General features: G+C 44.5%; 1 protein-coding gene across 1 annotated transcript; it reads left to right on the top strand.

Annotated features, from left to right (window-relative positions):
• Positions 1 to 1,113: 1,113 nt before the first annotated feature.
• On the top strand, positions 1,114 to 27,429 carry LOC115119505 (RING finger protein 145-like). Its single transcript, XM_029648334.2, has 11 exons — positions 1,114 to 1,288; positions 2,983 to 3,199; positions 18,328 to 18,436; positions 18,724 to 18,815; positions 21,196 to 21,431; positions 21,570 to 21,745; positions 22,006 to 22,146; positions 22,340 to 22,522; positions 22,777 to 22,924; positions 24,260 to 24,616; positions 24,982 to 27,429. The coding sequence occupies exons 2-11, from the start codon at positions 3,016 to 3,018 to the stop codon at positions 25,465 to 25,467; spliced, it is 2,112 nt and encodes a 703-aa protein (XP_029504194.1). The 5' UTR covers positions 1,114 to 1,288; positions 2,983 to 3,015; the 3' UTR covers positions 25,468 to 27,429.
• Positions 27,430 to 27,673: the final 244 nt, after the last annotated feature.

Genomic DNA, 27,673 nt, shown 5'->3' with positions numbered 1-27,673 from the left:
TAGGCTTACCATATAGATGGGCGATCATACAATTCAATTTCAGGCAACACTCTAGGCATCTCAGTAAGCATGGACCGACGCTGACGCCTTTTGGACATCTTTGTTTTGGTGTCCAGAACGGCCTTGATTTCCACATGCACGGACATTGATTTTTGGTCCGGACCGGAAATAAGCTTTTTGTGCATATGGAAAATGTATGGGATATTTTATTTCAGCTTATGAAACATGGGACCAGCACTTTACATGTTGCGTTTAAATTTTTGTAGCATGCTCATAATGGAAGAAGGCCGCCAGAAACGTGTTGTCACTGAAAAATTATGTTGGCTGCAACTGTGATAAAGCCATTAAAACAGAATACAGTGAGTGTATATTTTGCATTTTTTAAATTCATGAATTCTTTTATTTTGATATTAAAGAAAAGGGCTTGATGTTTGTAGAACCTAATTGCAATTGAGAATCAATTCATGTTTACATGGAGTTTTTGGCTGTTTTGGCTAACAGAGAAGTCTACCTCTGTAAATGCCCAGGCCCCTCGGAGTAAAGGTACTAGGGCTGAATGTTTATATACTCACATCATGTGTACATCAAACAAACAGTGAGGAATATGTCAAATACCATGTTTAAAACTGCAACATGTAACTTTTTTAGTTTACCCGGACAAAATCCACATAGAAATATTAGTTATAGAACTGTAATTCTCAATGAAAGGAAGTCTAAGAAGCAGTAGATATGTTATATCCTATACTTCCCTTACTTACATTTCGTTTTTGCGTCTTTTACTTTCGGCTTCAAACAGCTGAATATACAACATTTTTGGTCAAATTAGGCGAATTATAAGAACAACATTCAATTAAATGGCAGAGCGATTTTTGCATATTCCACCTGTAATTACCTGATTCCAGAGGTCTGTCTAGGCGTATCCCAAATGAGACGCCTAGACCTCTGGAATCAGCTTGCGCTCAAATCGTATTTTCTGTTGAGCATTGCAAACGTAACGAACAAATTTAGACGCTGTTGACAATTTAAAAAAAATAACCCCCCAAAAATACAGCATCTCTCTCAGCCCAGCCAGGAGTTGTTCTCTAATTAAGAGCTGCGGCGCATGCGCAATAGCCACGTCTTCATTATGAAGCCGTTACCTGGCTGAGTGAGAGGAGAGCTGACGGTTCGACCCACGGAGAAAATGACATCGTTTAAACCGTTCATTTGGGAGACGCCTAGTTAAAAAAATGTTTGATATTCGACCGGAGAAACATCATCAAATTGAGTTTAACGTCGTTCTCGCAATGTAGGTTCTTTGCTTTTTCCGTGGAGACCAACGTTGATAACGCGACAGCAAGCTAACTTAGCTAGCTACACGTCACATGCGGTGATAAGGCGTAACTAGCAATGCTTCTAGCCAACTGTTGCTAACTTAGATTCATTTTTATCGTGAGCAGCTGTTGATGTTACGTTTTTAGTTTGCTAACTATGCATGGTGGTACTTTCCATTACAAACCTATGGTATTGCTAACGTTAACTAGCTAGTTTAGGATGTTTTTAGCAGCTAGCTAATGTTAGCTATTGACGTGTCGTTAGCTAGATGGCATCCAGTGCAGTTTTCTGAGTCCTACATCTGCCCATCCCATGCAGTCACTTTTAGCTTATTGTCTCATTTTACGACCCGACAAAAATTAACATGATTGTAGATCTCTAAGTTACATAATATAATTGACAATGAGATTATGATAAAGATGTGGTTATTCAGCACCCTTCTTGCGGGGCACAAGTGGTTTCGGGGTTAACTAGCCGGTGGCTAACGTTAGGCGATGTAACTAAAGTTAATGTCAAGCCACAACAAGCCATTCATGTACTTCACCCTCAACAAAACGTGATCCTGTAACTGACTGTAACTGGTGGTGGTATAACCGAAATGACGTGATCCAGTCATGTAATCATGATTAGAAGTGGTCACGTTAGCTAATAAAACGTTTCCGGACAGTCAGTCATGACTGATAAATGTGAATTCCAAAGTGATGTAGCTAACGTTAGCTAGCCAGTTTACTCACAAGTACAGTGTTTAAACTATTGTTTAGTTGTTGTTTTTACCGTGGACTATCTGAAAATGAGGGCCGGGGGGATGGGATCTCAGATATACATTGAATCAGTTCTATATGTAATTCTATGGAATATACTCAACATCAGTGTCTGTCTTTATTATCATGTTTTTTACGTGATGGGTCAACAACCAATCTGTGATCGTGTGAAAGGGTGAAGGCAAGCAGCATCATGATCATACGCCTTACTAACTTTCGGCTATGGGAAGGAATGTTTACAGTAGTTCAGGTGGATGCAGGGACCAGTTGGAATGCTTGGCTGTGTGGCTAATGGATAACATTTCATTTTCATTCACATTGATCCTGCTCAACCAAGCATGTAGGATTCTTGGGGAAATAGCCACAATGTAGACCCATAGTGAGAGGTGACGACAAATGAAATGCAGAAATTCACAATTAATTTTTTGTCAGCAAATTTCTTTTACTACATCTATATTCCCATAAGTATTTTTCCTTTAAAAAAAATATAGTTTATTGTGAAAGTGACATCTGGCCCCATGTTACCTAATATGGTCTCATTTCCTGTACTTCAGGCTTGACTTGTGGAATTACAACACTTTCTGTGCAGGCACTTTTAGAGTATATAGTTCCTTCCTGCCTCGTTAGACTCAATTTGTCTGAACATGCAGGCAGAGGCTTGAAGTGTAAACAGTTCTTCTTGGTCAAATGCAAGTATTTTATCTACCCTTTACAGCTACTTGTGCATGTCTACCTGGGAATGGGCTTATGAAACACCACATCGGTGAATCTATGGAATTGGAACTCTTGAGAAAAGAGAATTTTGCTGCTGTTGGATAAAAACAAGTATTTAGCCTACATGTTATAGCACTTGAGACATCTCACCTTTTGCTTTCTTCTCCCTACTCCTTATCCCTCCCCTGTCCAGTCTTAGTAGGTTGTAGCGTGCTGTGTCGGGGCCATGGCATTGAAGGACAAGCTGGAAGCGGTGCTGAACGTGGGGCTGCGTGTCCCCAGCATCATGCTGCTGGAGATACTCTACCGCTGGGATGTCAGCTCCTTCTTCCAGAAGATCCAGAGGAGCAGTCTCAACAACAACCCCCTCTTCCAGTACAAGTACCTGGCTCTCTACCTGCACTATGTAGGTCAGTATCTCGCACTCACACACACACCCCTCACCTTTTTCAGTGCTACTGCAATTGGTCATGCCACTTCTGCAGCCCTTTAAGTTCTCATTTTATATCAACTGTACATTTTTAAGCAGCACATTTTGACATATGCACCCATTAACTTATAATACATTTCTATTGGTCCATCTTATGATAAACATATATTTTAAACTGGTTTACCCCCCCCCCAAGGTAAATGTAATGCTTACTAATGAATTTAATGGTGTTGTAAATGTCAGATTAGTTGTGAATTTTCTTAGCTACTACAGAAGTTTGCACTTTGAGTGGCCATGATCTGTTAAAGGGGCAGTGCAGTTAATGTGTTTTTCTAGGTAGATAGATAGATAGATGGCTCTTACACAAAATGGGAATGCTCTATTTGAAGAAGAGAAAAATGCCTGGAATTTCTGCCAGTTCAGGAGGGATGGAGTTTTTGTCCCAGATCATAATGTCACAATCCGATCTTATTATAATAGACCAATGACCATTCAGGGGTGTGCTTTAAACCATCCTATCACCCAATCAGGGATGGGAATTCTTAATTTGTTCTTCTAACAGCCACACAATCAGACAGAGCATTTCAAGGGTTGAAGAAGGCTCAGGGAAATGAATGATACAAAATATCTTTAAGTTATTTTCATTAAATTAAGTGATTTATTAGACATGCAGTGATTTTTAAAAAGACTGCTTGGGGGCTTTTCACCTCAGAGTAGATGAACTCTCCAGTGACATTGTGAAGAATACAAACTATCACATTCTTAACAAACACTGTACACTACGATGATCATATCCAAACTATCAAACAGGCTTGCGGTGTTAGCCAATAGTTCAGCACTACACCCAAAATAATCTATCGCTAGTGTGCCCTGACCAAGAAAAACACTGCAGTTGTAGCCTGTAACTAGGTCCCTGTTTTTCATGCTTGGTTCTCATCCATAGAATGTAATTTATGGAATACATTAATATAGTTTATGTTCAGCAGTTTTGAACCTACTAAGTCTTGAATTGTCTTGCTTTGTGTTTATAAATGTTTTCAGGTTCAAAGCTGAGATGGGATAAAATGAATGATACAAAGGATGACTGACATTGTTTGTACTCAGAATTTGCATCGTTGCTGTAATGTCTATGATTCATGCATGTTAGCATCACCTCTGCAATTTATACAGGTGACTTTTGTATTCATAATGGCACATTAATACAGACACACAATACTGCTAATTTTGGGCTCCCGAGTGGCACTGCATTTCAGTGCTAGAGGCGTCACTACAGACCCTGGTTTGATTCGAGGCTGTATCACAACCGGCTGTGATTGGGAGTCCCATAGGGCGGCGCACAATTGGCCCAGCGTCGTCCGGGTTTGGTCGGGGGTAGGCAGTCATTGTAAATAAGAGTTCTTAACTGACTTGCCTAGTTTAAAAACCAAATCCAGTATGGCTATGCTCTGGTTGAGTGGGCCTGGCCTTTTACTAAGAGCTCAGTGGAGGCAGGGCTTGACATCTCATATCACTTGTCTGGGGCAAGTCAAAATAACAATTGGATAAGCGGAATATAGATTGAAATCACAATATCAAACAATTACATCCTCATTAGATAAGTGTCCTCCAGATGCCACGTGTTGCTCACCTCAGATTTCGGCCTGGACGGGCAGTCTTTCAATCACCTGCAGTCTCAAAATGCACTTTTACAATCAAAGCGCAGACCCGTGTGTCGCCACGTGTGCACGTGTTGATATTCCTTGCTAGTTAGTAAGTTATTTGACCAGTTATAGGTTACTTTTTGGTCAGAGAACTGAGTTTGTATGGTCATGACAATCCTGGACAAGTCATGGTATGTGAATCCTGAGTACAGTGCCTTCAGAAAGTATTCATACCCCTTATTCCAGCCTAAATTCAAAATGGATCAAATTGATTTGTTTCTCACCCATCTACAAACAATATCCCATAATGACAGTGGCAAGTGTTTTCAGACATTTTTGCAAATGTATTGAAAATAAAATGGATATAATTGACTTAAGTATTAACACCCCTGAATCAAAACATGTTAGAATCACCTTTGGCAGTGATTACAGCTGTGAGTGTTTCTGGGTTAAGAGCTTTGCACACCTGGCTTGTACAATATTTGCAGTCCTTTTAAAATTCTTTAAGCTCTGTCAAGTTGGTGGTTGATCATTGCTAGAGACAGCCATTTTCAAGTCTTTCCATAGAATTTCAAGTACGTTTTAAGTTGAATATGTAACTAGGCCACTCGGACATTCAATTTCATCTTGGAATGCACCTCCAGTGTATATTTGGTCATGTGTTTTAGGTTATTGTCCTGCTGAAGGGTGAATTTGTGTCTGTTGGAAAGCAGACTGAACCAGGTTTTCCTCTAGGATTTTGCTCATGCGTAGCTCTATTCTGTTTCTTTTTATCCTAAACTCCCTAGTCCTTGCCGATGACAAGCATACCCATAACATGATGCAGTTACCACCATGCTTTAAAATATGAAGTGGTGCTGAATTGGATTGGTCCCAAACAACATTTTTATTCAGGACATGATGTTAATTTCTTTGCCACCTTTTATTTTTTTCTATACAGGCTTCCTTCTTTTCACTCTTGTCATTTAGTTTAGTATTGTGGAGTAATTACAATGTTGATCCATCTTCAGTTTTCTCACAGCCATTAAACTCCAACTACTTTAAAGTCACCATTTGGCCCCATAGTGAAATCCCTGAGTGGTTTTCTTTCTCTCCGGCAACTGAGTTAGGAAGGACGCCTGTATCTTTGTAGTGACTTGGTGTATTGATACACCATCCAAAGTGTAATTCAAATTTTATTGGTCACATATGTGTTAAGCACATGTTATGGCGAGTGTAGAGAAATGCTTGTGTTTCTAGTTCCGACAGTGCAGCAAACTCTAACAAGTAATATCGAACAATTTCACAACAAATACCGAATACAAACACATCTAAGTAAAGGACTGGAATTAAGAATATACATATATGGATGAGCAGTGGCATGGACTAAAATACAGTAAACACGAAATGAGTAATCCAATATATGTAAACATTAAAGTGACTAGTGTTCCATTTATTAAAGTGGCCAATGATATCAAGTCTGTGTATATAGGCAGCAGCCTCTAATGTGCTAGTGATGGCTCATTAACAGTATGATGGCCTTGAGATAGAAGCTGTTTTTCAGTCTCTCGGTCCCTGCTTTGATGTACCTGTACTGACCTCGCTAGTGGTTAGAGCATTGGGCCAGTAACCGAAAGGTTGCTTGATCAAATCCCCCGCCTGACAAGGTACAAATCTGTAATTTTGCCTGTGAGGAAGGCACTTAACCAATTGTTCCAGGGGGGGCCCAACTACGTGGATGTCAATTATGGCAGCCCCCCGGTACCTCTGATTCAGAGAGCTTGGGTTAAATACAGAAGCCAATTTTCAGTTGTAGGCATTCAGTTAAACAACTGACTAGGTATTCCCCTTTTGGATGATAGCGGGGTGAACAGGAAGTGGCTCGTGTGGTGGTTGTTGTCCTTGATATTTTTGGCCTTCCTGTGACGTCGGGTGCTGTACGTGTAATTAACTTCCCCCGTGCTTAAAGGGATATTACATTTTTACACATCTACCAATTGGTGCCCTTTGCGAGGCATTGGAAAAACTCCCTGGCCTTCGTGTTTTGAAATTCACTGCTCTACTAAGGGACCTTCCAGATAATTGTATATGTGGGGTATAGAGATGAGGTAGTCGTTCAAAAATCATGTTTAACACTATTATTGAACACAGTGAGTCCATGTGACTTATTCTGTGACTTGTTAAGCACATTGAACTGATTTAGGCTTTCCATAACAAAGATGTTGAATTGTTGTTTTGTACTAGACATTTCATCTTAAAATGTATTACTTTGTAAATAGTTCTAAGAACATAATTCTACTTTTACGTTATGGAGTAGTGTGTGTGTGTAGGCCAGTGACAGTCAGTTTAATCTGTTTTAAATTCGGCTGTAACACAATGAAATGTGGGAAAAGTAGCAGTGTGTGTGTGTGTGAGATATACTTTCTGAAGACACTGTATGTGCAGGTGGGCCTGAGGAGATTGAGAGATGGACTTTGCTGCAGCAGTTAGGCTAGTCTGTTCAATAGACTAACTACGTAGCCAATTCAAAACATATAGTGTACCCTGACTAGTTTTCACAGCATCTATTAATGTCATTGTCCTGTCCGATGTTCTAAACTTCGGCACTCGCGAATTGATAAACAGGAGCATTAATAAACCAGTACCAAATAAGGCTACTCCTGTTGTAGAATCGCCCTTCGAGTGCTTCATATTGGCAGTTGATGAAAAAATCTGACACTGTTGGAAAACTGGGATTCCCTTCAATTCATCATTGGCCGTGTCATTCTGACAACATTAGCCAATCAGAATATTTCTATCATGATGTCAATAGATCTCCCCAGCAACTTGACTGAAGTTTGTAGATTAACTTGTCTTAGTTGCCTTTTTTGTGGGTGTGAAATGGTTTCGTTAAATCTAATGCTGTGTAAATGCTTGAGTTGAACATTACTAGTCACTTATCATTTTCCAAAGCTCTCCAGTAACCTCTTCATACACCACACAAAGGAGTGGTTTGTTTTTCCTCCTTATCTCTGGGCACGAAGCCAGACAGCTTTAATTCTTCTCCTGTCTGTTTGGTCTCTAAAGCTCAGGTTAGAACAGGTTTTTGTTAGTTTTATGCTACAGGGGGGTAGAGCTAATTACCCCTTATTTTTCATGTAGGCTTACTTCCCTCTGAGGGGTAAGCAGCTCTTTGTGTAGGTAGAGTGTGTGTATGTGTATATATATATATATATATATATATATTACCCTCTGAGGGGTAAGCAGCTCTTTGTGTAGGTAGAGTGTGTGTATGTATATATATATATATATATATATTACCCTCTGAGGGGTAAGCAGCTCTTTGTGTATGTAGAGTGTGTGTATGTATATATATATATTACCCTCTGAGGGGTAAGCAGCTCTTTGTGTAGGTAGAGTGTGTGTATGTATATATATATATATATATATATTACCCTCTGAGGGGTAAGCAGCTCTTTGTGTAGGTAGAGTGTGTGTATGTGTATATATATATATATATATATATATATATTACCCTCTGAGGGGTAAGCAGCTCTTTGTGTAGGTAGAGTGTGTGTATGTATATATATATATATATATATATATTACCCTCTGAGGGGTAAGCAGCTCTTTGTGTATGTAGAGTGTGTGTATGTATATATATATATTACCCTCTGAGGGGTAAGCAGCTCTTTGTGTAGGTAGAGTGTGTGTATGTATATATATATATATATATATATATTACCCTCTGAGGGGTAAGCAGCTCTTTGTGTAGGTAGAGTGTGTGTATGTGTATATATATATATATATATTACCCTCTGAGGGGTAAGCAGCTCTTTGTGTAGGTAGAGTGTGTGTATGTATATATATATATATATATATATTACCCTCTGAGGGGTAAGCAGCTCTTTGTGTAGGTAGAGTGTGTGTATGTATATATATATATATATATATATTACCCTCTGAGGGGTAAGCAGCTCTTTGTGTAGGTAGAGTGTGTGTATGTATATATATATATATATATATATTACCCTCTGAGGGGTAAGCAGCTCTTTGTGTAGGTAGAGTGTGTGTATGTATATATATATATATATATATATATATATTACCCTCTGAGGGGTAAGCAGCTCTTTGTGTAGGTAGAGTGTGTGTATGTGTATATATATATATATATATATATATATATATATTACCCTCTGAGGGGTAAGCAGCTCTTTGTGTAGGTAGAGTGTGTGTATATATATATATGAGATTAACTTGTAAATAATCTATGTCCCGAGGGCTCCCTGTCCCGCTATGTCCCGAGGGCTCCCTGTCCCGCTATGTCCCGAGGGCTCCCTGTCCCGCTATGTCCCGAGGGCTCCCTGTCCCGCTATGTCCCGAGGGCTCCCTGTCCCGCTATGTCCCGAGGGCTCCCTGTCCCGCTATGTCCCGAGGGCTCCCTGTCCCGCTATGTCCCGAGGGCTCCCTGTCCCGCTATGTCCCGAGGGCTCCCTGTCCCGCTATGTCCCGAGGGCTCCCTGTCCCGCTATGTCCCGAGGGCTCCCTGTCCCGCTATGTCCCGAGGGCTCCCTGTCCCGCTATGTCCCGAGGGCTCCCTGTCCCGAGCATGATCTTCCTTGAATCCTTCAATTGCTCGAATAAACCTCTTATTGCTGATAAATTAATTCTGCCTGATTCCTCAAACAAGTTTTCCTCGACACTTTGAAGTAGATTACTTTAGCCATTTTGATCCCTTATTTATTCAATTGGCCTAAAGACAAGTATTTGGTTGTAATGTTGCTGTAATTGTATAGGCCAACCATTCTCCATAAGACTTAAAGGGGCAGTGTTCTATTTTGAGACAGGCTTGAATATGCCTGAAAGCCAATAGGCAGAGGGTAGCTTTATGTTTTTTTTTAAATTCTGTTCTTAATATATGATCATTTAATTGTGAAGTGGTTCCTTGCATCATACAACCCATTCTCCAGTCACCCTTTTGGTCCATGCATGTTAGACTTTGTGGTTGAGACGAGTTACTTGAGCTTTCAGACAAACAAAATCAGTCATACTTGGCCCATGCTTGTGTTTCAGACCAGAACAGAAAGGCATGAAGTCATTAAGATGATAATTCATTAAACAGTGAAATGATGCCATAATTTAAAGCATGGCCTGACCGTAAACATCTGCAATTGTCTACAGCCACTTTTTTTGTGTGTGCGTGTGTCATCATGGTGAAACGTCTCGGTCACATTTTCCTCTCCTTCCATCTGCCGTAGAGCTTTTTTCCACCATCCAAGACAAGTATTTTAAAGGGATTTTCCGTGATGCTCGGCGAGAAATAAGTCAATCTGGTCACAGCACCTCTGCTAATTCCAGTTGGTATATCTTTACCTTAATGTGCGAAGAGGACTTAACCAATGATACTGTTTTGTGGTTTGGCATAGTGATCTGTACTGTACAAGGCATGGAGGATCCCATTATCAGCACGTCAGGCTGCTGGGTGATTGTGTAGTAGGTGGACAGTGTGAGCTATGGGGAGAAGCTGGCAGCAGGGTTGGGTGTGTGACTCTTGTTTAGGCAGGCTAAAGGCTGTTGACTCACTTTGCTGGCCTAGCACCATGTTCTCTGTGTGTGGGCCTAGCACCATGTCCTCTGTGTGGGGGGGCCTAGCACCATGTCCTCTGTGTGGGGGGCCTAGCACCATGTCCTCTGTGTGGGGGGGCCTAGCACCATGTCCTCTGTGTGGGGGGGCCTAGCACCATGTCCTCTGTGTGGGGGGGCCTAGCACCATGCAGGGAGTAGGACTGAGTGACGTCAAATAAGCCGTTTTCTTCCCAGGGGAGGAGAGTGGAGGAGGTACAGGCCATGATAACCAGCTTACAGACCGTTAACACCATGTACTGCAGTCACTAGATAGATACGCTAATCATCAATGGGAATGACTGTTTTTCCTTACCTTTGTATTTTGTGTGTAAGCGCACACTTTCCATGACCTCGCCAGGGGTGTGTTTGGGGTCTTGGTGGTCTTGGCTGAAGATGGTGGATGAGACGATGAGCTTGGTATTGGCTGATGAACACACTTGGCAGCAGAGCACCAGTTGACTGAACTGAACCTGTGTGTGTGTGTGTGTGTGTGTGTGTGTGTGTCTGTCTTGGGGAGAGAGGGAGGGAGAAAATATATTATTCTGTGTTTTTAGGTTTCACCTAATATTTTGACACTGTAGCAGCCTGTCTACAACCCTTTAGCTCATGGGCAGGGAGCGCGTATCAGGGACTGCGTAATTGTACTGCCCCCACAGATGGTTCTATCACATCGGTCAACTCTTTGTCCTGTCTGCATGACTTTGCATAGCAAATTGCTGTGGATTAACGTCTCGTTAAACGCAAGGATTTTTCTGCCATTGATATTCTTAGCGGCCCGCACAAGGATAAGTCCAAACTGCGTTAAAAAAAATATAAAAAAATACAAAGATAATACAAAAAATGCAATCGGGATGGAGAAACGCTTTGTGTAAACCTAAACCAGATATAAAGTTTGCTGAGAAGATAATGGACCTAATATATTTAGACTAACAATCATCAAAATAGAAGCTAGACAGTGGGGTAATAGAACATTCCCTAACCAGTATAGATCGTATGTTTTAAGTTTAAAAAACACGTTAGCCAAAATATGAAATAGCTGCAGGAAATTTGCTTTAAAACCTCAACCTTTTAAAATAGTTTTTTAAATGTTTTTAATTGCAGGAAGTTGGCGTAAATGCAAAAGATTCTCTACACCGTGAAGATAAGGGACCTCTAAAATGATCTCTAGAACTTTGCTGCACCTACAAGCCAACCGTGCCTCCTGCCACACCCCTGATCACGCCCACCACCTAAACCCCTTTTTGAAACAGAAACCAAAACTCTAGCCCGTGTTGGCTTGCCTAATGTAATGCAGACATAGGAATAGGATGTGCTCTGTTCATAACATACATGACTGCTCCTGACCAATGGCCAGAAGGCTTCTTCTCTGTGCATAATTCAGATACTCGAGCCCGTCCTCACCCGCCACGGGCCGAGCTACATCACGAGTACCGTTATATTAGTTTTATATGAAATAATGTCACACATCCCCCTCCCCAGGCACAGGATAGGAAATGACATTTTACAGTCAGTTTATCATTTATCTGTGAGCCTATTATATATTTACTTTTAGCAGAGGGTGTAACGTTATATTATACTAATCAAAAATATAAACGCAACAATTTCAAAGATTTCACTGAGTTCCAGTTCATTAGGCCCTAATCTATGGATTTCACATGACTGGAAATGCAGATATGCATCTGTTGGTCACCGATACCTTTTTACAGAAAAGGGGAGTGTGGATAAAGTCAGGCTCTGGTGTGACACCAGTCAGGCTCCTTCGCATAGAGATGCTCAGGCGGTTGGATGTGGCCCGTGGAATGTTGTCCCACTCCTCTTCAATGGCTGTGTGATGTTGCTGGATATTGGCGGAAACTGGAACACACTGTCGTACACATCGATCCAGCAAAGGGTCTGAATACTTACGTACGTTTTTTTTTCTTTTTTCAAATATGTCTAAACCTGTTGCTTTGTCAGTATTTGTTATTTATTGTGTGTAGATTAGGGGGGAGGGGGGACAATTTTAACACATTTTAGAATAAGGCCGTAACGTAACAAAATGTGGAGAAAGTCGACGGGTCTGAATGCGCTGTGTATGTGTATACATATTTTTCAATATTGCAATATTATTTTTGCACTAGTTGGCTGTACCTGCACCAACTCTCCAGTATTTTTGCACTAGTTGGCTGTACCTGCACCAACTCTCCAGTATTTTTGCACTAGTTGGCTGTACCTGCACCAACTCTCCAGTATTTTTGCACTAGTTGGCTGTACCTGCACCAACTCTCCAGTATTTTTGCACTAGTTGGCTGTACCTGCACCAACTCTCCAGTATTTTTGCACTAGTTGGCTGTACCTGCACCAACTCTCCAGTATTTTTGCACTAGTTGGCTGTACCTGCACCAACTCTCCAGTATTTTTCCTTCTGTAGCTTGTTCTCCATCTTTTTAAATCGGGAGCCAATATGTTTTCAGCACTTTTATTACAATGACGAATCGCACTCTGCACACGGAATCGCGCTCTGCACACGGAATCGCACACTGCACACGGAATCGCACACTGCACACGGAATCGCACTCTGCACACGGAATCGCACACTGCACACGGAATCGCACACTGCACACGGAATCGCACACGGAATCGCACTCTGCACACGGAATCGCACACTGCACACGGAATCGCACTCTGCACACGGAATCGCACACTGCACACGGAATCGCACACTGCACACGGAATCGCACACTGCACACGGAATCGCACACTGCACACGGAATCGCACTCTGCACACGGAATCGCACTCTGCACACGGAATCGCACTCTGCACACGGAATCGCACTCTGCACACGGAATCGCCCACTGCACACGGAATCGCACACGGAATCGCACTCTGCACACGGAATCGCACTTTGCACACGGAATCGCACTTTGCACACGGAATCGCACACTTCATCGCACACTTCATCGCACACGGAATCGCACACGGAATCGCACACTTCATCGCACTCTGCACACGGAATCGCACTCTGCACACGGAATCGCACACTGCACACGGAATCGCACACTGCACACGGAATCGCACTCTGCACACGGAATCGCACTCTGCACACGGAATCGCACTCTGCACACGGAATCGCCCACTGCACACGGAATCGCCCTCTGCACACGGAATCGCCCTCTGCACACGGAATCGCCCTCTGCACACGGAATCGCCCTCTGCACACGGAATCGCCCTCTGCACACGGAATCGCACTCTGCACACGGAATCGCCCACTGCACACGGAATCGCCCACTGCACACGGAATCGCCCACTGCACACGGAATCGCCCACTGCACACGGAATCGCCCACTGCACACGGAATCGCACTCTGCATACGGAATCTCACACTACCTATAGAATCACACACTATACACACAGATTCACACTATACATACAGAATCACATATCGTATCGGCACCATAGTATTGTGATCATATCGTGAGGTCCCTGGTAATTCCCAGCCCTACTACTGCAACTCTGAGTCCAGAGCAGGAGCCTCTCCAACCAAAGCCCCCCACACAATGTTAAACACTGACTCGTATTCAGCACTGAAGGAAGGCATCGCTAACTGAACATGGGCTCTGTAAAGCCTGTAAAGCCTGTAAAGCCAGAGCTTGTTTTGTTACCCCATCCACTTCCAATGAAGGTTTTATTTGGGTTATGGATTCGTTCACGGCATTACGTCAGCAGTGCTTACCCTCTCTTGTCGTCCGCCTACCCTCTCTTGTCGTCCGCCTACCCTCTCTTGTCGTCCGCCTACCCTCTCTTGTCGTCCGCCTACCCTCTCCTGTCGTCCGCCTACCCTCTCCTGTCGTCCGCCTACCCTCTCCTGTCGTCCGCCTACCCTCTCCTGTCGTCCCTTCACATGTCTCTGTTTCCTGCTCCGTGACGGTTTTGACTGAGCAGCCAGATGAGCCTATTGACAGCAGTGACTTGTCTGGTTGGGCTGGCTGGCAGAATATAGCTCTGACTCTCAGGATTATATAAGTGGGATCCGCTCACAGCCACAGTCTGAGGGGGGAGAAGGGAGGGAGAATTAAGCTGCCCCTCTCTAATCTCCCGTCCCCGTCACCCTGGCTTTCACAGTGAGGCTGGCTCATCTTGCCTGACCGGGCCACTCGCACGCGCACACTAGTGGCTGGGTTCACCAACAAACATTGACTCCAGTCAGCGCCTGTGGCGATCCGAGAGAGGATCACCATCATTTTGGTTCTCATGGGAGGTAGAATCATGAACGGTGAGCTCAAAAGTATTGGAACAGTGACAGTGTTGTTTTGGCTCTGTACTCCAGCACTTGATACAATGACTGAGGTTAAAGTGCAGACTGTCAGCTTACATTTAAGGGTATTTTCATCCATATTGGGAATTATTTCACTTTTTGGTACACAGTCACTCCATTTTAGGGGACAAAAAATATTAGGACTAATTCACTTGTATTAATGTAGTGAAAAGTTCAGCTTTTTGTCACGTTCATACTGGGCAGTGGTTACATCAAGCTTGTGTCTTTTTGTCACGTTCATACTGGGCAGTGGTTACATCAAGCTTGTGTCTTTTTGTCACGTTCATACTGGGCAGTGGTTACATCAAGCTTGTGTCTTTTTGTCACGTTCATACTGGGCAGTGGTTACATCAAGCTTGTGTCTTTTTGTCACGTTCATACTGGGCAGTGGTTACATCAAGCTTGTGTCTTTTTGTCACGTTCATACTGGGCAGTGGTTACATCAAGCTTGTTTCTTTGTCACGTTCATACTGGGCAGTGGTTACATCAAGCTTGTGTCTTTGTCACGTTCATACTGGGCAGTGGTTACATCAAGCTTGTGTCTTTTTGTCACGTTCATACTGGGCAGTGGTTACATCAAGCTTGTGTCTTTTTGTCACGTTCATACTGGGCAGTGGTTACATCAAGCTTGTGTCTTTTTGTCACGTTCATACTGGGCAGTGGTTACATCAAGCTTGTGTCTTTTTGTCACGTTCATACTGGGCAGTGGTTACATCAAGCTTGTGTCTTTTTGTCACGTTCATACTGGGCAGTGGTTACATCAAGCTTGTGTCTTTTTGTCACGTTCATACTGGGCAGTGGTTACATCAAGCTTGTGTCTTTGTCACGTTCATACTGGGCAGTGGTTACATCAAGCTTGTGTCTTTTTGTCACGTTCATACTGGGCAGTGGTTACATCAAGCTTGTGTCTTTTTGTCACGTTCATACTGGGCAGTGGTTACATCAAGCTTGTGTCTTTTTGTCACGTTCATACTGGGCAGTGGTTACATCAAGCTTGTGTCTTTTTGTCACGTTCATACTGGGCAGTGGTTACATCAAGCTTGTGTCTTTTTGTCACGTTCATACTGGGCAGTGGTTACATCAAGCTTGTGTCTTTTTGTCACGTTCATACTGGGCAGTGGTTACATCAAGCTTGTGTCTTTTTGTCACGTTCATACTGGGCAGTGGTTACATCAAGCTTGTGTCTTTTTGTCACGTTCATACTGGGCAGTGGTTACATCAAGCTTGTTTCTTTGTCACGTTCATACTGGGCAGTGGTTACATCAAGCTTGTGTCTCTACAAACATGTTGGATGCATTTGCAGTTTGTTTTGTTTTCAGATTTTGTGCCCAATAACTGATTGGTAAATCATGTGTCATTTTGTAGTCACTTTTATTGTGAATATAATGTTTCTGAACACTTCTACATTAATGTGGATGCTAACATGATTACAGATCATCCTGAATGAATAACGATCTGTGAGTTTTTAAAGCACAAATATCATAGCCCCAAGACATGCTAACCTCTCACCAATACAATAATGGGAGGGTTGCCGTTTTTGTGGGTGGGTATGTTTTGTCTTTGTCTAGTTTTTTGTTTCTCCAGAATGACTCCCTCCACTGACCATTCTTCAAGCCCTGATGGCTAACTGTTTTTGTCATGCTTCAAACTTTCATTAGAGATCAGGATCAGGTTTAGTTGCACGTTTGACTTCCACTCACGCATGCGCACTCCCTCACAGTGGATGATGCAGAGAGCTGTGGTGTGTTAGCTGTTTGCTAATAGAATCCCCAGGGTGAATTGCCAGATCTATTGCTGGGTCCAAGTCGGCCAGTGAGTCCCGGGTGTATTAGTGCCTGGTGATTTTTGTCTCTGACTGTTCCTGCTTGACTCCTACACCGGGCAGGCCGCGCTCAACCAAGGTGGAGGGAAGGCAGGATTATTGCTTTCACGGTCCTCACTACTACTCTGTATTACTGAGAGGATTGGAATGACAGTTGCAGGATTCTACATGTAGTGAAGGCCAGTCAGACAGTAGTGGACGCCTGTGTTAAATCTGTCCCTTATGTGTTAAACAGCAATTGACATGATCTTTTTGTGTCTATAAAAAATAAATCTGCTTTAAAAAATAAAAAAAAGTATTTTGCCTTTATTTAACCAGGTAGGCCAGTTGAGAACAACTTCTCATTTACAACTGTGTCCTGCCCAAGATAAAGCAAGCAGTTCGACTAAAACGACAGTTACACGTGGGATAAACAGTCAATAAAACGTGTGTGAGGTAAAATGATCTCTAACCGACGGACCAAGCTTTTTATGATCAAGTAAACACTATAGTATCAGAGGAGGAAGTTTGACCCACACTGGTCGGAACACACCAGACTGGTCACAGGGAAACTGGCTGGGCTTGGTGCTCTGAAATGGGGAAAGGGACTTCAGACATCTTCCACACCATTTACCAAACCATGATAACTCTCCTGGACTACTGTTCCACAGTACGGCTCCCACCCAACATCAGAGCATTCAGACCGGTCTTAACCAGCTCCAGCTTCCCACCCAACATCAGAGCATTCAGACCGGTCTTAACCAGCTCCAGCTTCCCACCCAACATCAGAGCATTCAGACTGGTCTTAACCAGCTCCAGCTTCCCACCCAACATCAGAGCATTCAGACCGGTCTTAACCAGCTCCAGCTTCCCACCCAACATCAGAGCATTCAGACCGGTCTTAACCAGCTCCAGCTTCCCACCCAACATCAGAGCATTCAGACCGGTCTTAACCAGCTCCAGCTTCCCACCCAACATCAGAGCATTCAGACCGGTCTTAACCAGCTCCAGCTTCCCACCCAACATCAGAGCATTTAGACCGGTCTTAACCAGCTCCAGCGACTCATCAACAGGGCTGCTCCTATCAGGACCGGTCTTACACGAAGGGAACACACAGACAGTTGAAACACTGGACATGATTCAATACATTACCCTGGAGACTGCTTTCAAGGCAACACAAACTGCCTACTTTATGTGTCAGACCTGTTCAACAGTTTCCACCAATCCTCTGGGGACTAGATTAGCAGCCAAACACTATGAACTATGGGATCCCCACCTATTGGCTCACCCACCCACTAAAAACAGTGTAGTTTGCTGGACCACTGCTGTGTGACAAGCTGGACTTACCCACAGGACAGCTAGCTAGCGTTTCTGCTTTAGTGTTACTGAGTGGGCTATCATGTCTAATTGAAATTAATATGTATTCTATTTCATGGTGCTGTACAGTCCCCTCTGTGATTCACTGCGTCTCCCTCCCGTGTGACAGGTCACATCCTCAGCCTGGTGCTCCTGACTGAATGTCTCTGTTCTGCTGTGTGACTCAGCCTGGTTCTCCTGACTGAATGTCTCTGTTCTGCTGTGTGACTCAGCCTGGTTCTCCTGACTGAATGTCTCTGTTCTGCTGTGTGACTCAGCCTGGTTCTCCTGACTGAATGTCTCTGTTCTGCTGTGTGACAGGTCACATCCTCAGCCTGGTGCTCCTGACTGAATGTCTCTGTTCTGCTGTGTGACAGGTCACATCCTCAGCCTGGTGCTCCTGACTGAATGTCTCTGTTCTGCTGTGTGACAGGTTACATACTCAGCCTGGTGCTCCTGACTCTGCCTCGTCAACACCTGGTGAAGCTCTACCTGTACGTGCTAACTGCCCTGCTGCTCTTCGCTGGACACCAGGTGTCCAGGTGAGGGAGCGAGACGTACATACACACAGACTTTATATTGTTAGCAAGGAGTGAAATGTGTTTGGAAGGTCATTTTAAAAAGCCATTGCGTGCTGTGATAACTATTTTCATATTGCTCCATAAAACAGGTAGGTAATAGTATTGAGTGAATCAAGCTTCTACAGGCCCTGGGTGTGTGTAACTTGTTGAATTCTCTGAAGGATATTTCTGTATCTAGCCAGTGAGGACAGAGGACCACAGGTGTGACTGCAGGAGGTGAACTGATCTCTAGTTTGTCTTGTTTTTAGGGATTATGTCCGCAGTGAGCTGGACTCTGGGTACGAGGGACCGCTCTACCTGGAGCCACTGTCCATGAACCGTTTCTCCACTGCCCTCATAGGTAACTAACTAAACACAGTCCCACCTTTCACCACCAGCCTCATAGGTAACTAACTAAACACAGTCCCATCTTTCACTACCAGCCTCATAGGTAACTAACTAAACACAGTCCCACCTTTCACCACCAGCCTCATAGGTAACTAACTAAACACAGTCCCACCTTTCACTACCAGCCTCCTAGTTAACTAACTAAACACAGTTCCACCTTTCACCACCAGCCTCCTAGTTAACTAACTAAACACAGTTCCACCTTTCACTACCAGCCTCATAGGTAACTAACTAAACACAGTCCCACCTTTCACCACCAGCCTCAGGTAACTAACTAAACACAGTCCCACCTTTCACCACCAGCCTCCTAGTTAACTAACTAAACACAGTCCCACCTTTCACCACCAGCCTCCTAGTTAACTAACTAAACACAGTCCCACCTTTCACCACCAGCCTCCTAGTTAACTAACTAAACACAGTCCCACCTTTCACCACCAGCCTCCTAGTTAACTAACTAAACACAGTCCCACCTTTCACCACCAGCCTCCTAGTTAACTAACTAAACACAGTCCCACCTTTCACCACCAGCCTCCTAGTTAACTAACTAAACACAGTCCCACCTTTCACCACCAGCCTCCTAGTTAACTAACTAAACACAGTTCCACCTTTCACCACCAGCCTCCAAGTTAACTAACTAAACACAGTCCCACCTTTCACCACCAGCCTCCTAGTTAACTAACTAAACACAGTCCCACCTTTCACCACCAGCCTCCTAGTTAACTAACTAAACACAGTCCCACCTTTCACTACCAGCCTCCTAGTTAACTAACTAAACACAGTCCCACCTTTCACTACCAGCCTCCTAGTTAACTAACTAAACACAGTTCCACCTTTCACCACCAGCCTCATAGGTAACTAACTAAACACAGTTCCACCTTTCACCACCAGCCTCATAGGTAACTAACTAACTAAACACAGTCCCACCTTTTTTACCAGCCTCATAGGTAACTAACTAACTAAACACAGTCCCACCTTTCACTACCAGCCTCATAGGTAACTAACTAACTAAACACAGTCCCACCTTTCACCACCAGCCTCAGGTAACTAACTAAACACAGTCCCACCTTTTCTACCAGCCTCATAGGTAACTAACTAACTAAACACAGTCCCACCTTTCACTACCAGCCTCATAGGTAACTAACTAACTAAACACAGTCCCACCTTTCACCACCAGCCTCATAGGTAACTAACTAACTAAACACAGTCCCACCTTTCACCACCAGCCTCCTAGTTAACTAACTAAACACAGTCCCACCTTTCACCACCAGCCTCCTAGTTAACTAACTAAACACAGTCCCACCTTTCACCACCAGCCTCCTAGTTAACTAACTAAACACAGTCCCACCTTTCACCACCAGCCTCCTAGTTAACTAACTAAACACAGTTCCACCTTTCACCACCAGCCTCCTAGTTAACTAACTAAACTAGGTCCCACCTTTCACCACCAGCCTCCTAGTTAACTAACTAAACACAGTTCCACCTTTCACCACCAGCCTCCTAGTTAACTAACTAAACACAGTCCCGCCTTTCACCACCAGCCTCATAGGTAACTAACTAAACTAGGTCCCACCTTTCACCACCAGCCTCCTAGTTAACTAACTAAACTAGGTTCGCCCTACAACCTTAAGGCACATGGAAGGTGTTCCCTTGCTTCTTCATTGGCAGTAGGTAGGGTGTTCAGGGGGTTGTCGGTGGGAGCGATTGAATCTGTTGCTCTGAGCTGCCGTTTGCTGCAGAGCTCCTCAGCTCTCTAATGGGCTCTAACACAGTGAGGTGGACCTTCTGAATGCAGCCACAGCATTCCTGTAACAACGGGGACTCCCACAACTCTGACAAGCCTCTCTATTTAATCTCTACCTTTCCCCCCACGCTCGCTCTCTCTTGCTCACTCATTGATGTATTTCTTTGTCGTGCTGCTTCTTTCACAAGAGGGAAGCTTGTTGTGGTTCTGCAGTATCTGTAGGCTCTTAGCTTACTGGGGTGTGGGATCCGCCTCTTCTAAAAATACGACTGGCCGTAATATTGTTGTATTCAGAGCTCAGTAAAAGACTGAAAACAAGCAACCAGTGTCTTATGTCTTGAATAGGAGGCCTGCCTGTGAAATGCCTTTATGTAATGACCTGATGATGAGCGGATTGTCCTTCTGTTAGGTAACCCACTGCTACTTTGACTTTTAACGACGGGAACCCTTTCCCTGACAAGGGGAGGGACTGATTGATTCCTTGGCTTTGAGTTTTACACCGCGGCTGCCACTACAGAGTGTATGGTGGACATTCACCTACACCCTGTGTGTATTAACCCCGTCCCTCCTGTGTCCCTGCCTCTCTCTCCAGCTCAGCTGGTGGTGTGCACCCTGTGCTCCTGCGTCATGCAGACCAAGAGGATCTGGCTGTTCTCTGCTCACCTGCTCCCCCTGGTGGCCCGTCTCTGTCTGGTCCCCCTGGAGACCATCGTGTTCATCAACCGCTTTGCCATGATCTTCACGGGCCTCGAGGTCATCTACTTCCTGGCCTCCAACCTGCTGGTGCCCTACAACCTGGCCAAGACCGCCTACAGGGAGCTGGTGCAGGTAAAACTGGAGGAGATTCAGTCAGTCCATTATTACCTGATCCTCAGTGGTTTTTCTCCTCTCAGGAGACTGTAAATCTACCAGCCGTCTGGATGCGTTTTTTTATTTCTAGTCGCTAACCATCCTCTTTGTGCCCAGGTGGTGGAGGTGTACGGGCTGCTGGCTCTGGGGATGTCCCTGTGGAACCAGCTGGTTCTGCCCGTCCTCTTCATGTGCTTCTGGTTGGTTCTGTTCGCCCTGCAGATCTACAGCTACTTCAGTAGCCGGGACCAGCCCACCTCCAGAGAGAGGCTGCTCTTCCTGTTCCTCACCAGGTGGGACCAGCACTACCAACACTTTCGTGGTATTGCAGTTTCTGTCATGGAATGCTTATCCTGTGTGGTATGCGAGAGGTTTGAAACCCAAGGTGTCCTGTTACGCTGGAACTTTTTCCTCAACGTTACTGAGTCTCAAGTTCTACAGTTTCACTCACGTGTCTTGTTTTAAATCCTAGAAAATGGGATGTGGTCCATCTATTACAAATACATGTATGACCTTTGAGTAACTCATTCTCCTTGTCCCCCCCCCCCCCCAGTATTGCAGAGTGCTGCAGCACCCCCTACTCCCTGCTGGGCCTGGTCTTCACTGTTTCCTTCGTGGCCTTGGGCGTCCTCACCCTCTGCAAGTTCTACCTGCAGGGCTACCGAGCCTTCATGAATGACAACACCATGCACCGGTCAGTCCGCTGCCCGCCCAGCTGCCTTCTCATTCAGCCCATGTGATGCTGTGTGTTCATGTCTGTTAAGTGTGTTCTGTGGACCACAGGTTTGAACACTGGGGGAACTTTTTTCCTTTCTGACATCATTTAAAAAAGACAGAATATTTATGAATCTCTCTTCCCCTACTTCCCTACCTCCCTCCTATCTCAGGGGGATGACAGAGGGCATCACGTTACTGATCCTGGCTGTCCAGACAGGTCTGATCGAACTGCAGGTCATCCACCGAGCCTTCCTCTTGAGTATCATCCTCTTCATCGTGGTGGCCTCCATCCTACAGTCCATGCTGGAGATAGCTGACCCCATTGTACTGGCTCTAGGGGCCTCCCGGGACAAGTAAGATGTTCAAGGCTGATTTTGACATGTGACTCTATTTTTGCTCTGCTTTTGACTAGGGCCCATAGGGTACCCATAGGTACACACACACACACACACAGAGAGATGTATTCACCCTTTATTTATACAGAGAAATGGGCAGCAGAGTCACTTAAAATGTAAACCCAACTATATGATTGAATTCGACACAACTTTATCGACAACCTCCGAGGCGGTTCCCTACTAATAGTTGTGTTGGTGGTTGCTCTGTTCAGGAGCCTGTGGAAGCACTTCCGGGCCGTGAGTCTCTGCTTGTTCCTGCTGATCTTCCCAGCCTATATGGCCTACATGATCTGCCAGTTCTTCCTCATGGACTTCTGGCTCCTCATCATCATCTCCTCTAGCATCCTCACCTCACTGCAGGTACACACACACACACACCAAGCTCTGTTGCTGTAGAGAGAGAGACACGCATGGAGACGGGCGCGGTAAGGACCGTTAGCTGTAAGCTCCCCCATGCTATTCCCTGGCCACCTGTAAGTATACGTTACCTCTGAAGTACGGAAAACCCTGCGCGCTCCGAGAGGTGGAGTCAACCTGTAAGGGTACGTTTCCTCTGAAGTATGGAAAACCCTGCGCGCTCCGAGAGGTGGAGTTAACCTGTAAGTGTACGTTACCTCTGAAGTATGGAAAACCCTGCGCGCGCCGAGAGGTGGAGTCAACCTGTAAGTATACGTTACCTCTGAAGTATGGAAAACCCTGCGCGCTCCGAGAGGTGGAGTCAACCTGTAAGTATACGTTACCTCTGAAGTATGGAAAACCCTGCGCGCGCCGAGAGGTGGAGTCAACACGTGATTGGCCCTTTGATGTTTTGGATCTCCCTGAAATAAGAGCCATAGAAAGGTATTTTGGGTAAAGGATGTTTGGCATACCTTTCTTGAAGTCTGTATCCAAAATGATTACTTCAGTAGCAGAGATCTCACTCTGGAAATGTTATGTACTTGTAGAGAATGTTTTAAAACCAATATGAACTAAACCAAAAAGGGTACTTTAAAATATATTTTATTCTCAATCTAAACATGTTTCAGGTGACGCCAAGACTGGCTTTGATGCATCTACACACTAATGGTTGTAATGTCTTACTGTTAACTGGATGGCTGGGTATAACATCTCTTCATGAGAGGGCCATGACCATTACCTAGTCATGTCTTATTCTTTTAGAAAGCTCCGAGACAGATTGATGGACAGTCTGATCAGGAGATTTGTGTTAAGGCTGGACCCCTGAGCCTCCAATGGCTGTGGATATTTAATTTGATGCCCCAGAGGCCTCATTCGAGGCCAACTGGATTTAAGCAGGGGCTGTCCGACGGAACTATCGCAATGCGATTTGGCCTAACAGAAGTAGATTTAAGCGAATGACCTTGATAAGCCAATTTAAATGATAAGTGAAGTCCCCTGGGGGGGTCTTAATGTTTATGGATAGGCCTGGATAAGACCAAGATGTCACAGCTTTCTCAACTTTAATGACTTATTTCTCTATCATTATTCTGGATGCAGAAAGTATGGCAAACATCCTTCCCCCCCAAATGACCTTTCTATGGGTTTCAGATCCAAAACATCATCATTGTCTTTGGAATTGCCTTGGTGATTCGTTTTTTTAGAACATTCTGGTACGTTGACCTGAAGTGTTCTTTAACAGAACGGAGTACTGATTTAGTTTGTATATGACCTGTGATCCTAACCCTCCCTGTCCCCTAGGTGCTGGGTACCCTGCTCATCTACATCTTGTTCATGGTGGAGGAGGTACGTAAGGAGCCTGTACAGAACATGGACGACGTCATCTACTACGTGAACGGAACCTACCGGCTGCTGGAGTTCCTGGTGGCGCTCGTGGTGGTGGCCTACGGCGTGTCAGAGACTGTGTTCGGGGAGTGGACAGTGATGGGCTCCACCATCATCTTCATTCACTCCTACTACAACGTCTGGCTGCGCGCCCAGCTGGGCTGGCAGAGCTTCCTGCTGCGCAGAGAAGCCGTCAACCGGATCAAGAGCCTTCCCACCGCCTCTGACCTGCAGCTGAAGAAGTACAACGACATCTGCGCCATCTGCTATCAGGTGTGTGTGTGTGTGTGTGTGTGTGTGTGTGTGTGTGTGTGTGTGTGTGTGTGTGTGCGCGCGTGGAAGAAGTGTGCATGCTTGAAGAGAAAAGTGAGTGTTTGAGACCAATGTTATTGGTCCGATAAGTGTTTTAAAAGCCTTCTGATTTGAAGAGGATGACAATACAGCTAGAGGGAATATGAAGTAGGTTCTCCTTCAACATAAAATAAATATATATTATTCATAGAGAAGGAACGTTTTTAGTTTGAATAAGGATATGTAACTGATTCTTTCACTCATCAGAAAAGGGTCCATGTTGAATCTGGCATTGTAGTAGGCTTTTCCAGTTCAGTAGTTAACCAGTGTCTTGTCCCTTCCTGTAGGACATGAAGTCTGCTGTCATCACCCCTTGCAGCCACTTCTTCCACGCTGGCTGTCTCAAGAAGTGGCTTTATGTACAGGAGACCTGCCCCCTCTGTCACAAACAGCTGAAGAGCCAATCACAGCCTGCCAATGCCACCGCAGCACCCGCCCAGGACATTCTACCAGCCAATCCCAACCCAGCAGAGGCTGGGCAAGGAGAGCCAGTGGCTGTTGAGGGGGACAAAACCGTTACTCAGAACGGTGTTCCTGTTGAAGGGAGCCAAGCCAGCCCCTCTGCTAACCCTAACCTAGAGCTTGAGGGTAAGGCAGAGGAGAATGCCCTGGGCCCCCAGCAGGCTGACACAGTGGACAGTGTGTATTTGGAGGGCCAGGTGGCTGGTCTGTCACAGGGCTCGGGGGAGTCATGTCTCCGGCATCGCCAGCCCCAGCAGTCTGCCTCTTCACCTACAGCAGCAGCATCCACAGCATGTGGAGCTGAACTCTAGTCAGAACGGTCTGCCAGCCCCTGCTGCCTCTGAACCTCACTCCTGCATACTACCACCTCACACACAGCTAAAGACTAAGTAACCAAGATGGAGGTTGCTGGTTAACTGTTGGACTGACTTCCTATTGTCACTATCCAACACCTCCCCATTAATGAACTCATCTATTTGTCGGCCTGTTTCTTAGATTTTGTTTTTAAACTCATTAACATTTCATGGTTATTAATCCTATAGGATTGTATGAAATCTGATGCAGACTTTAGTAATGTTTGATTCTGAGATGCCATGCTGAACATTACATTTCACTGTTGAGAAATATGCATTGACTTCTCCCACTTGATGACAAAATACGTAAGTAAAGTAGCCTTGTGTGAGCCAGAACCACCACAGACCATATCACCTCCACTCATGGCAGCAGATCTGTCTCTGTAGCATGAGGCAGGTTGATGTACGAGTACACACCCTGGACGGGACTCTAGTCCAGGGGTCGGCAACCCTGTGCCTGCGGCCCTCCAGGACCGTCATGTTGTTGGTTTAACCCACCTGGAAGACCAGGTGTGTTGAATTTAGTCAATTACTGAAGTGATTCGTTAGCTCAGTTGGTGCCTAGTTGGAACAACACACTACAGTACCTGCACACTTCAGAAACAGGGTTGCCTCCCCCCTCCACTAGTCTATCTGGGGGCCTTACCTCCAATCTCTCTTTAACACGGAGTCCCAAGTAGATGCAAATTGGGTCCCATTTCTTCAGTCTCTGGTAGGACTGGGCCGGGATTGAACTCACAACCTAACGATTTCGGGGTGGAAACTCTAAACACAAGGCCACTGAGTTTAACAACAAAATGCAGCTTTGAACTTGAGTTGCATTCTACTGTACAACCATTAAACAGCAGACAACTCAGCCACAGCATTTGGTAGTTTCATTAACGCTCATTCAACATCCAATATTTTCCAATTGAGCTGTATTTCACTGGTCTTGAATCAAGTGAATCAAGAATATGACCCTCTGTAAGTCACTAACGTTAGCACCCCCCCCCCGGCCTGCCCTGATTGGGCCTGATAATCTGTTACACAACCTGAATGTTACAGTCCAGGGACAGGGCAGGCTGGTGTGTAGGTGGAAGACACCAATGCTCCCTGTGTGTGTGTGTGTGTTTCGATTTAAATTCATTCATACTGAAGAGAACAGACCCATATGGCGCTTTATATACGTTTAGGCTTGAACGCAGTCACTGTCCGACAGCCATGGGAACTTTATTGACATGATATGTAATGGAGCCATCTGTCATTTATAGCCACGCTCCAAAGTTGTCTTTGTCAGGTACCAAATAGTTTTGGTATGTATGAGAAAAAGCCCTATATAAGTGTGTGTTTATAAACAGGTATATTGTATCTGAAGAGGACTTTTGATATGCCTGCCATTCAGTGTTAAAGCTGAACCTCCCCCAGTATGACGTGATCAGAGGCTTGTGTGAACACTTTAGTAACCCTCTCGGTTGAAGTGTGAAGAGAGCTGATCACCGATTGAGGGAGTTACCAGCGCTGAATTGACCTAAAACAGTATTATTTGTCACAATTTTGAGAATGAATACATAGTATTATGTATGATCAAACTTGTCAAATGTTCCATCAATTAATTTGTGGCTTTTGGACATTTTCTTGAGTCTGTATTGGGAGAAGTGGCTAAGAGTGTACAGTATTTTACATACATCATGACATTGACATTTTGAAGAGGTCTTTTAGCATTTGAAATGCATTCCTATTTGGAATGGAATGGTTTTTTTTGAGAAGCCCTACAAATTCATTTTTCTTTTCTTTTTTAAGAATACAAAGAATGACATGCTCTGTGAATGCTGATTTCCAGTCAAATTGTTTTGGTAAGAAATTTGCCTGGTGTTGCCTTTTTTTATTTTACAAAACTGCTGAATGTCAAATTCTACAATCCTAATTTTAACCTGCATATTCTGCAGTCTTTTTGTGTTGGTGATTTTGAATGTTATAGATGGTGATGGATTGGCCACAACTTCCAACATCACCATGCAAGCTCTATCCTGGAACCCACAAGCCTTCCATTGTGAATAAGAATTTGCTCTTAATCAACTTGCCTCGTTAAATATAAATAAAACCCACAAGGGCTCCTAAGTGGGGCAGTGGTCTAAGGGGCACTGCAGCTCAGTGCTTGAGGCGTCACTACAGACACCCTGGTTTG

This window comes from Oncorhynchus nerka, linkage group LG10 (assembly GCF_034236695.1).
Source record: "Oncorhynchus nerka isolate Pitt River linkage group LG10, Oner_Uvic_2.0, whole genome shotgun sequence".
Lineage (NCBI taxonomy): Eukaryota > Metazoa > Chordata > Actinopteri > Salmoniformes > Salmonidae > Oncorhynchus > Oncorhynchus nerka.
Note: the sequence above shows the minus strand (reverse complement) of the source record. Positions and strands in the feature narration are given on the sequence as shown.

Bases quoted from the DNA above. Each gene is read 5' to 3' on its own strand.
- LOC115119505 (XM_029648334.2), top strand. From the start codon at position 3,016: ATGGCATTGAAGGACAAGCTGGAAGCGGTGCTGAACGTGGGGCTGCGT. The intron at 22,925-24,259 runs GTACACACACAC...CCTGTCCCCTAG, and splicing joins GCATCCTCACCTCACTGCAG to GTGCTGGGTACCCTGCTCAT. The intron at 24,617-24,981 runs GTGTGTGTGTGT...CCCTTCCTGTAG, and splicing joins TCTGCGCCATCTGCTATCAG to GACATGAAGTCTGCTGTCAT.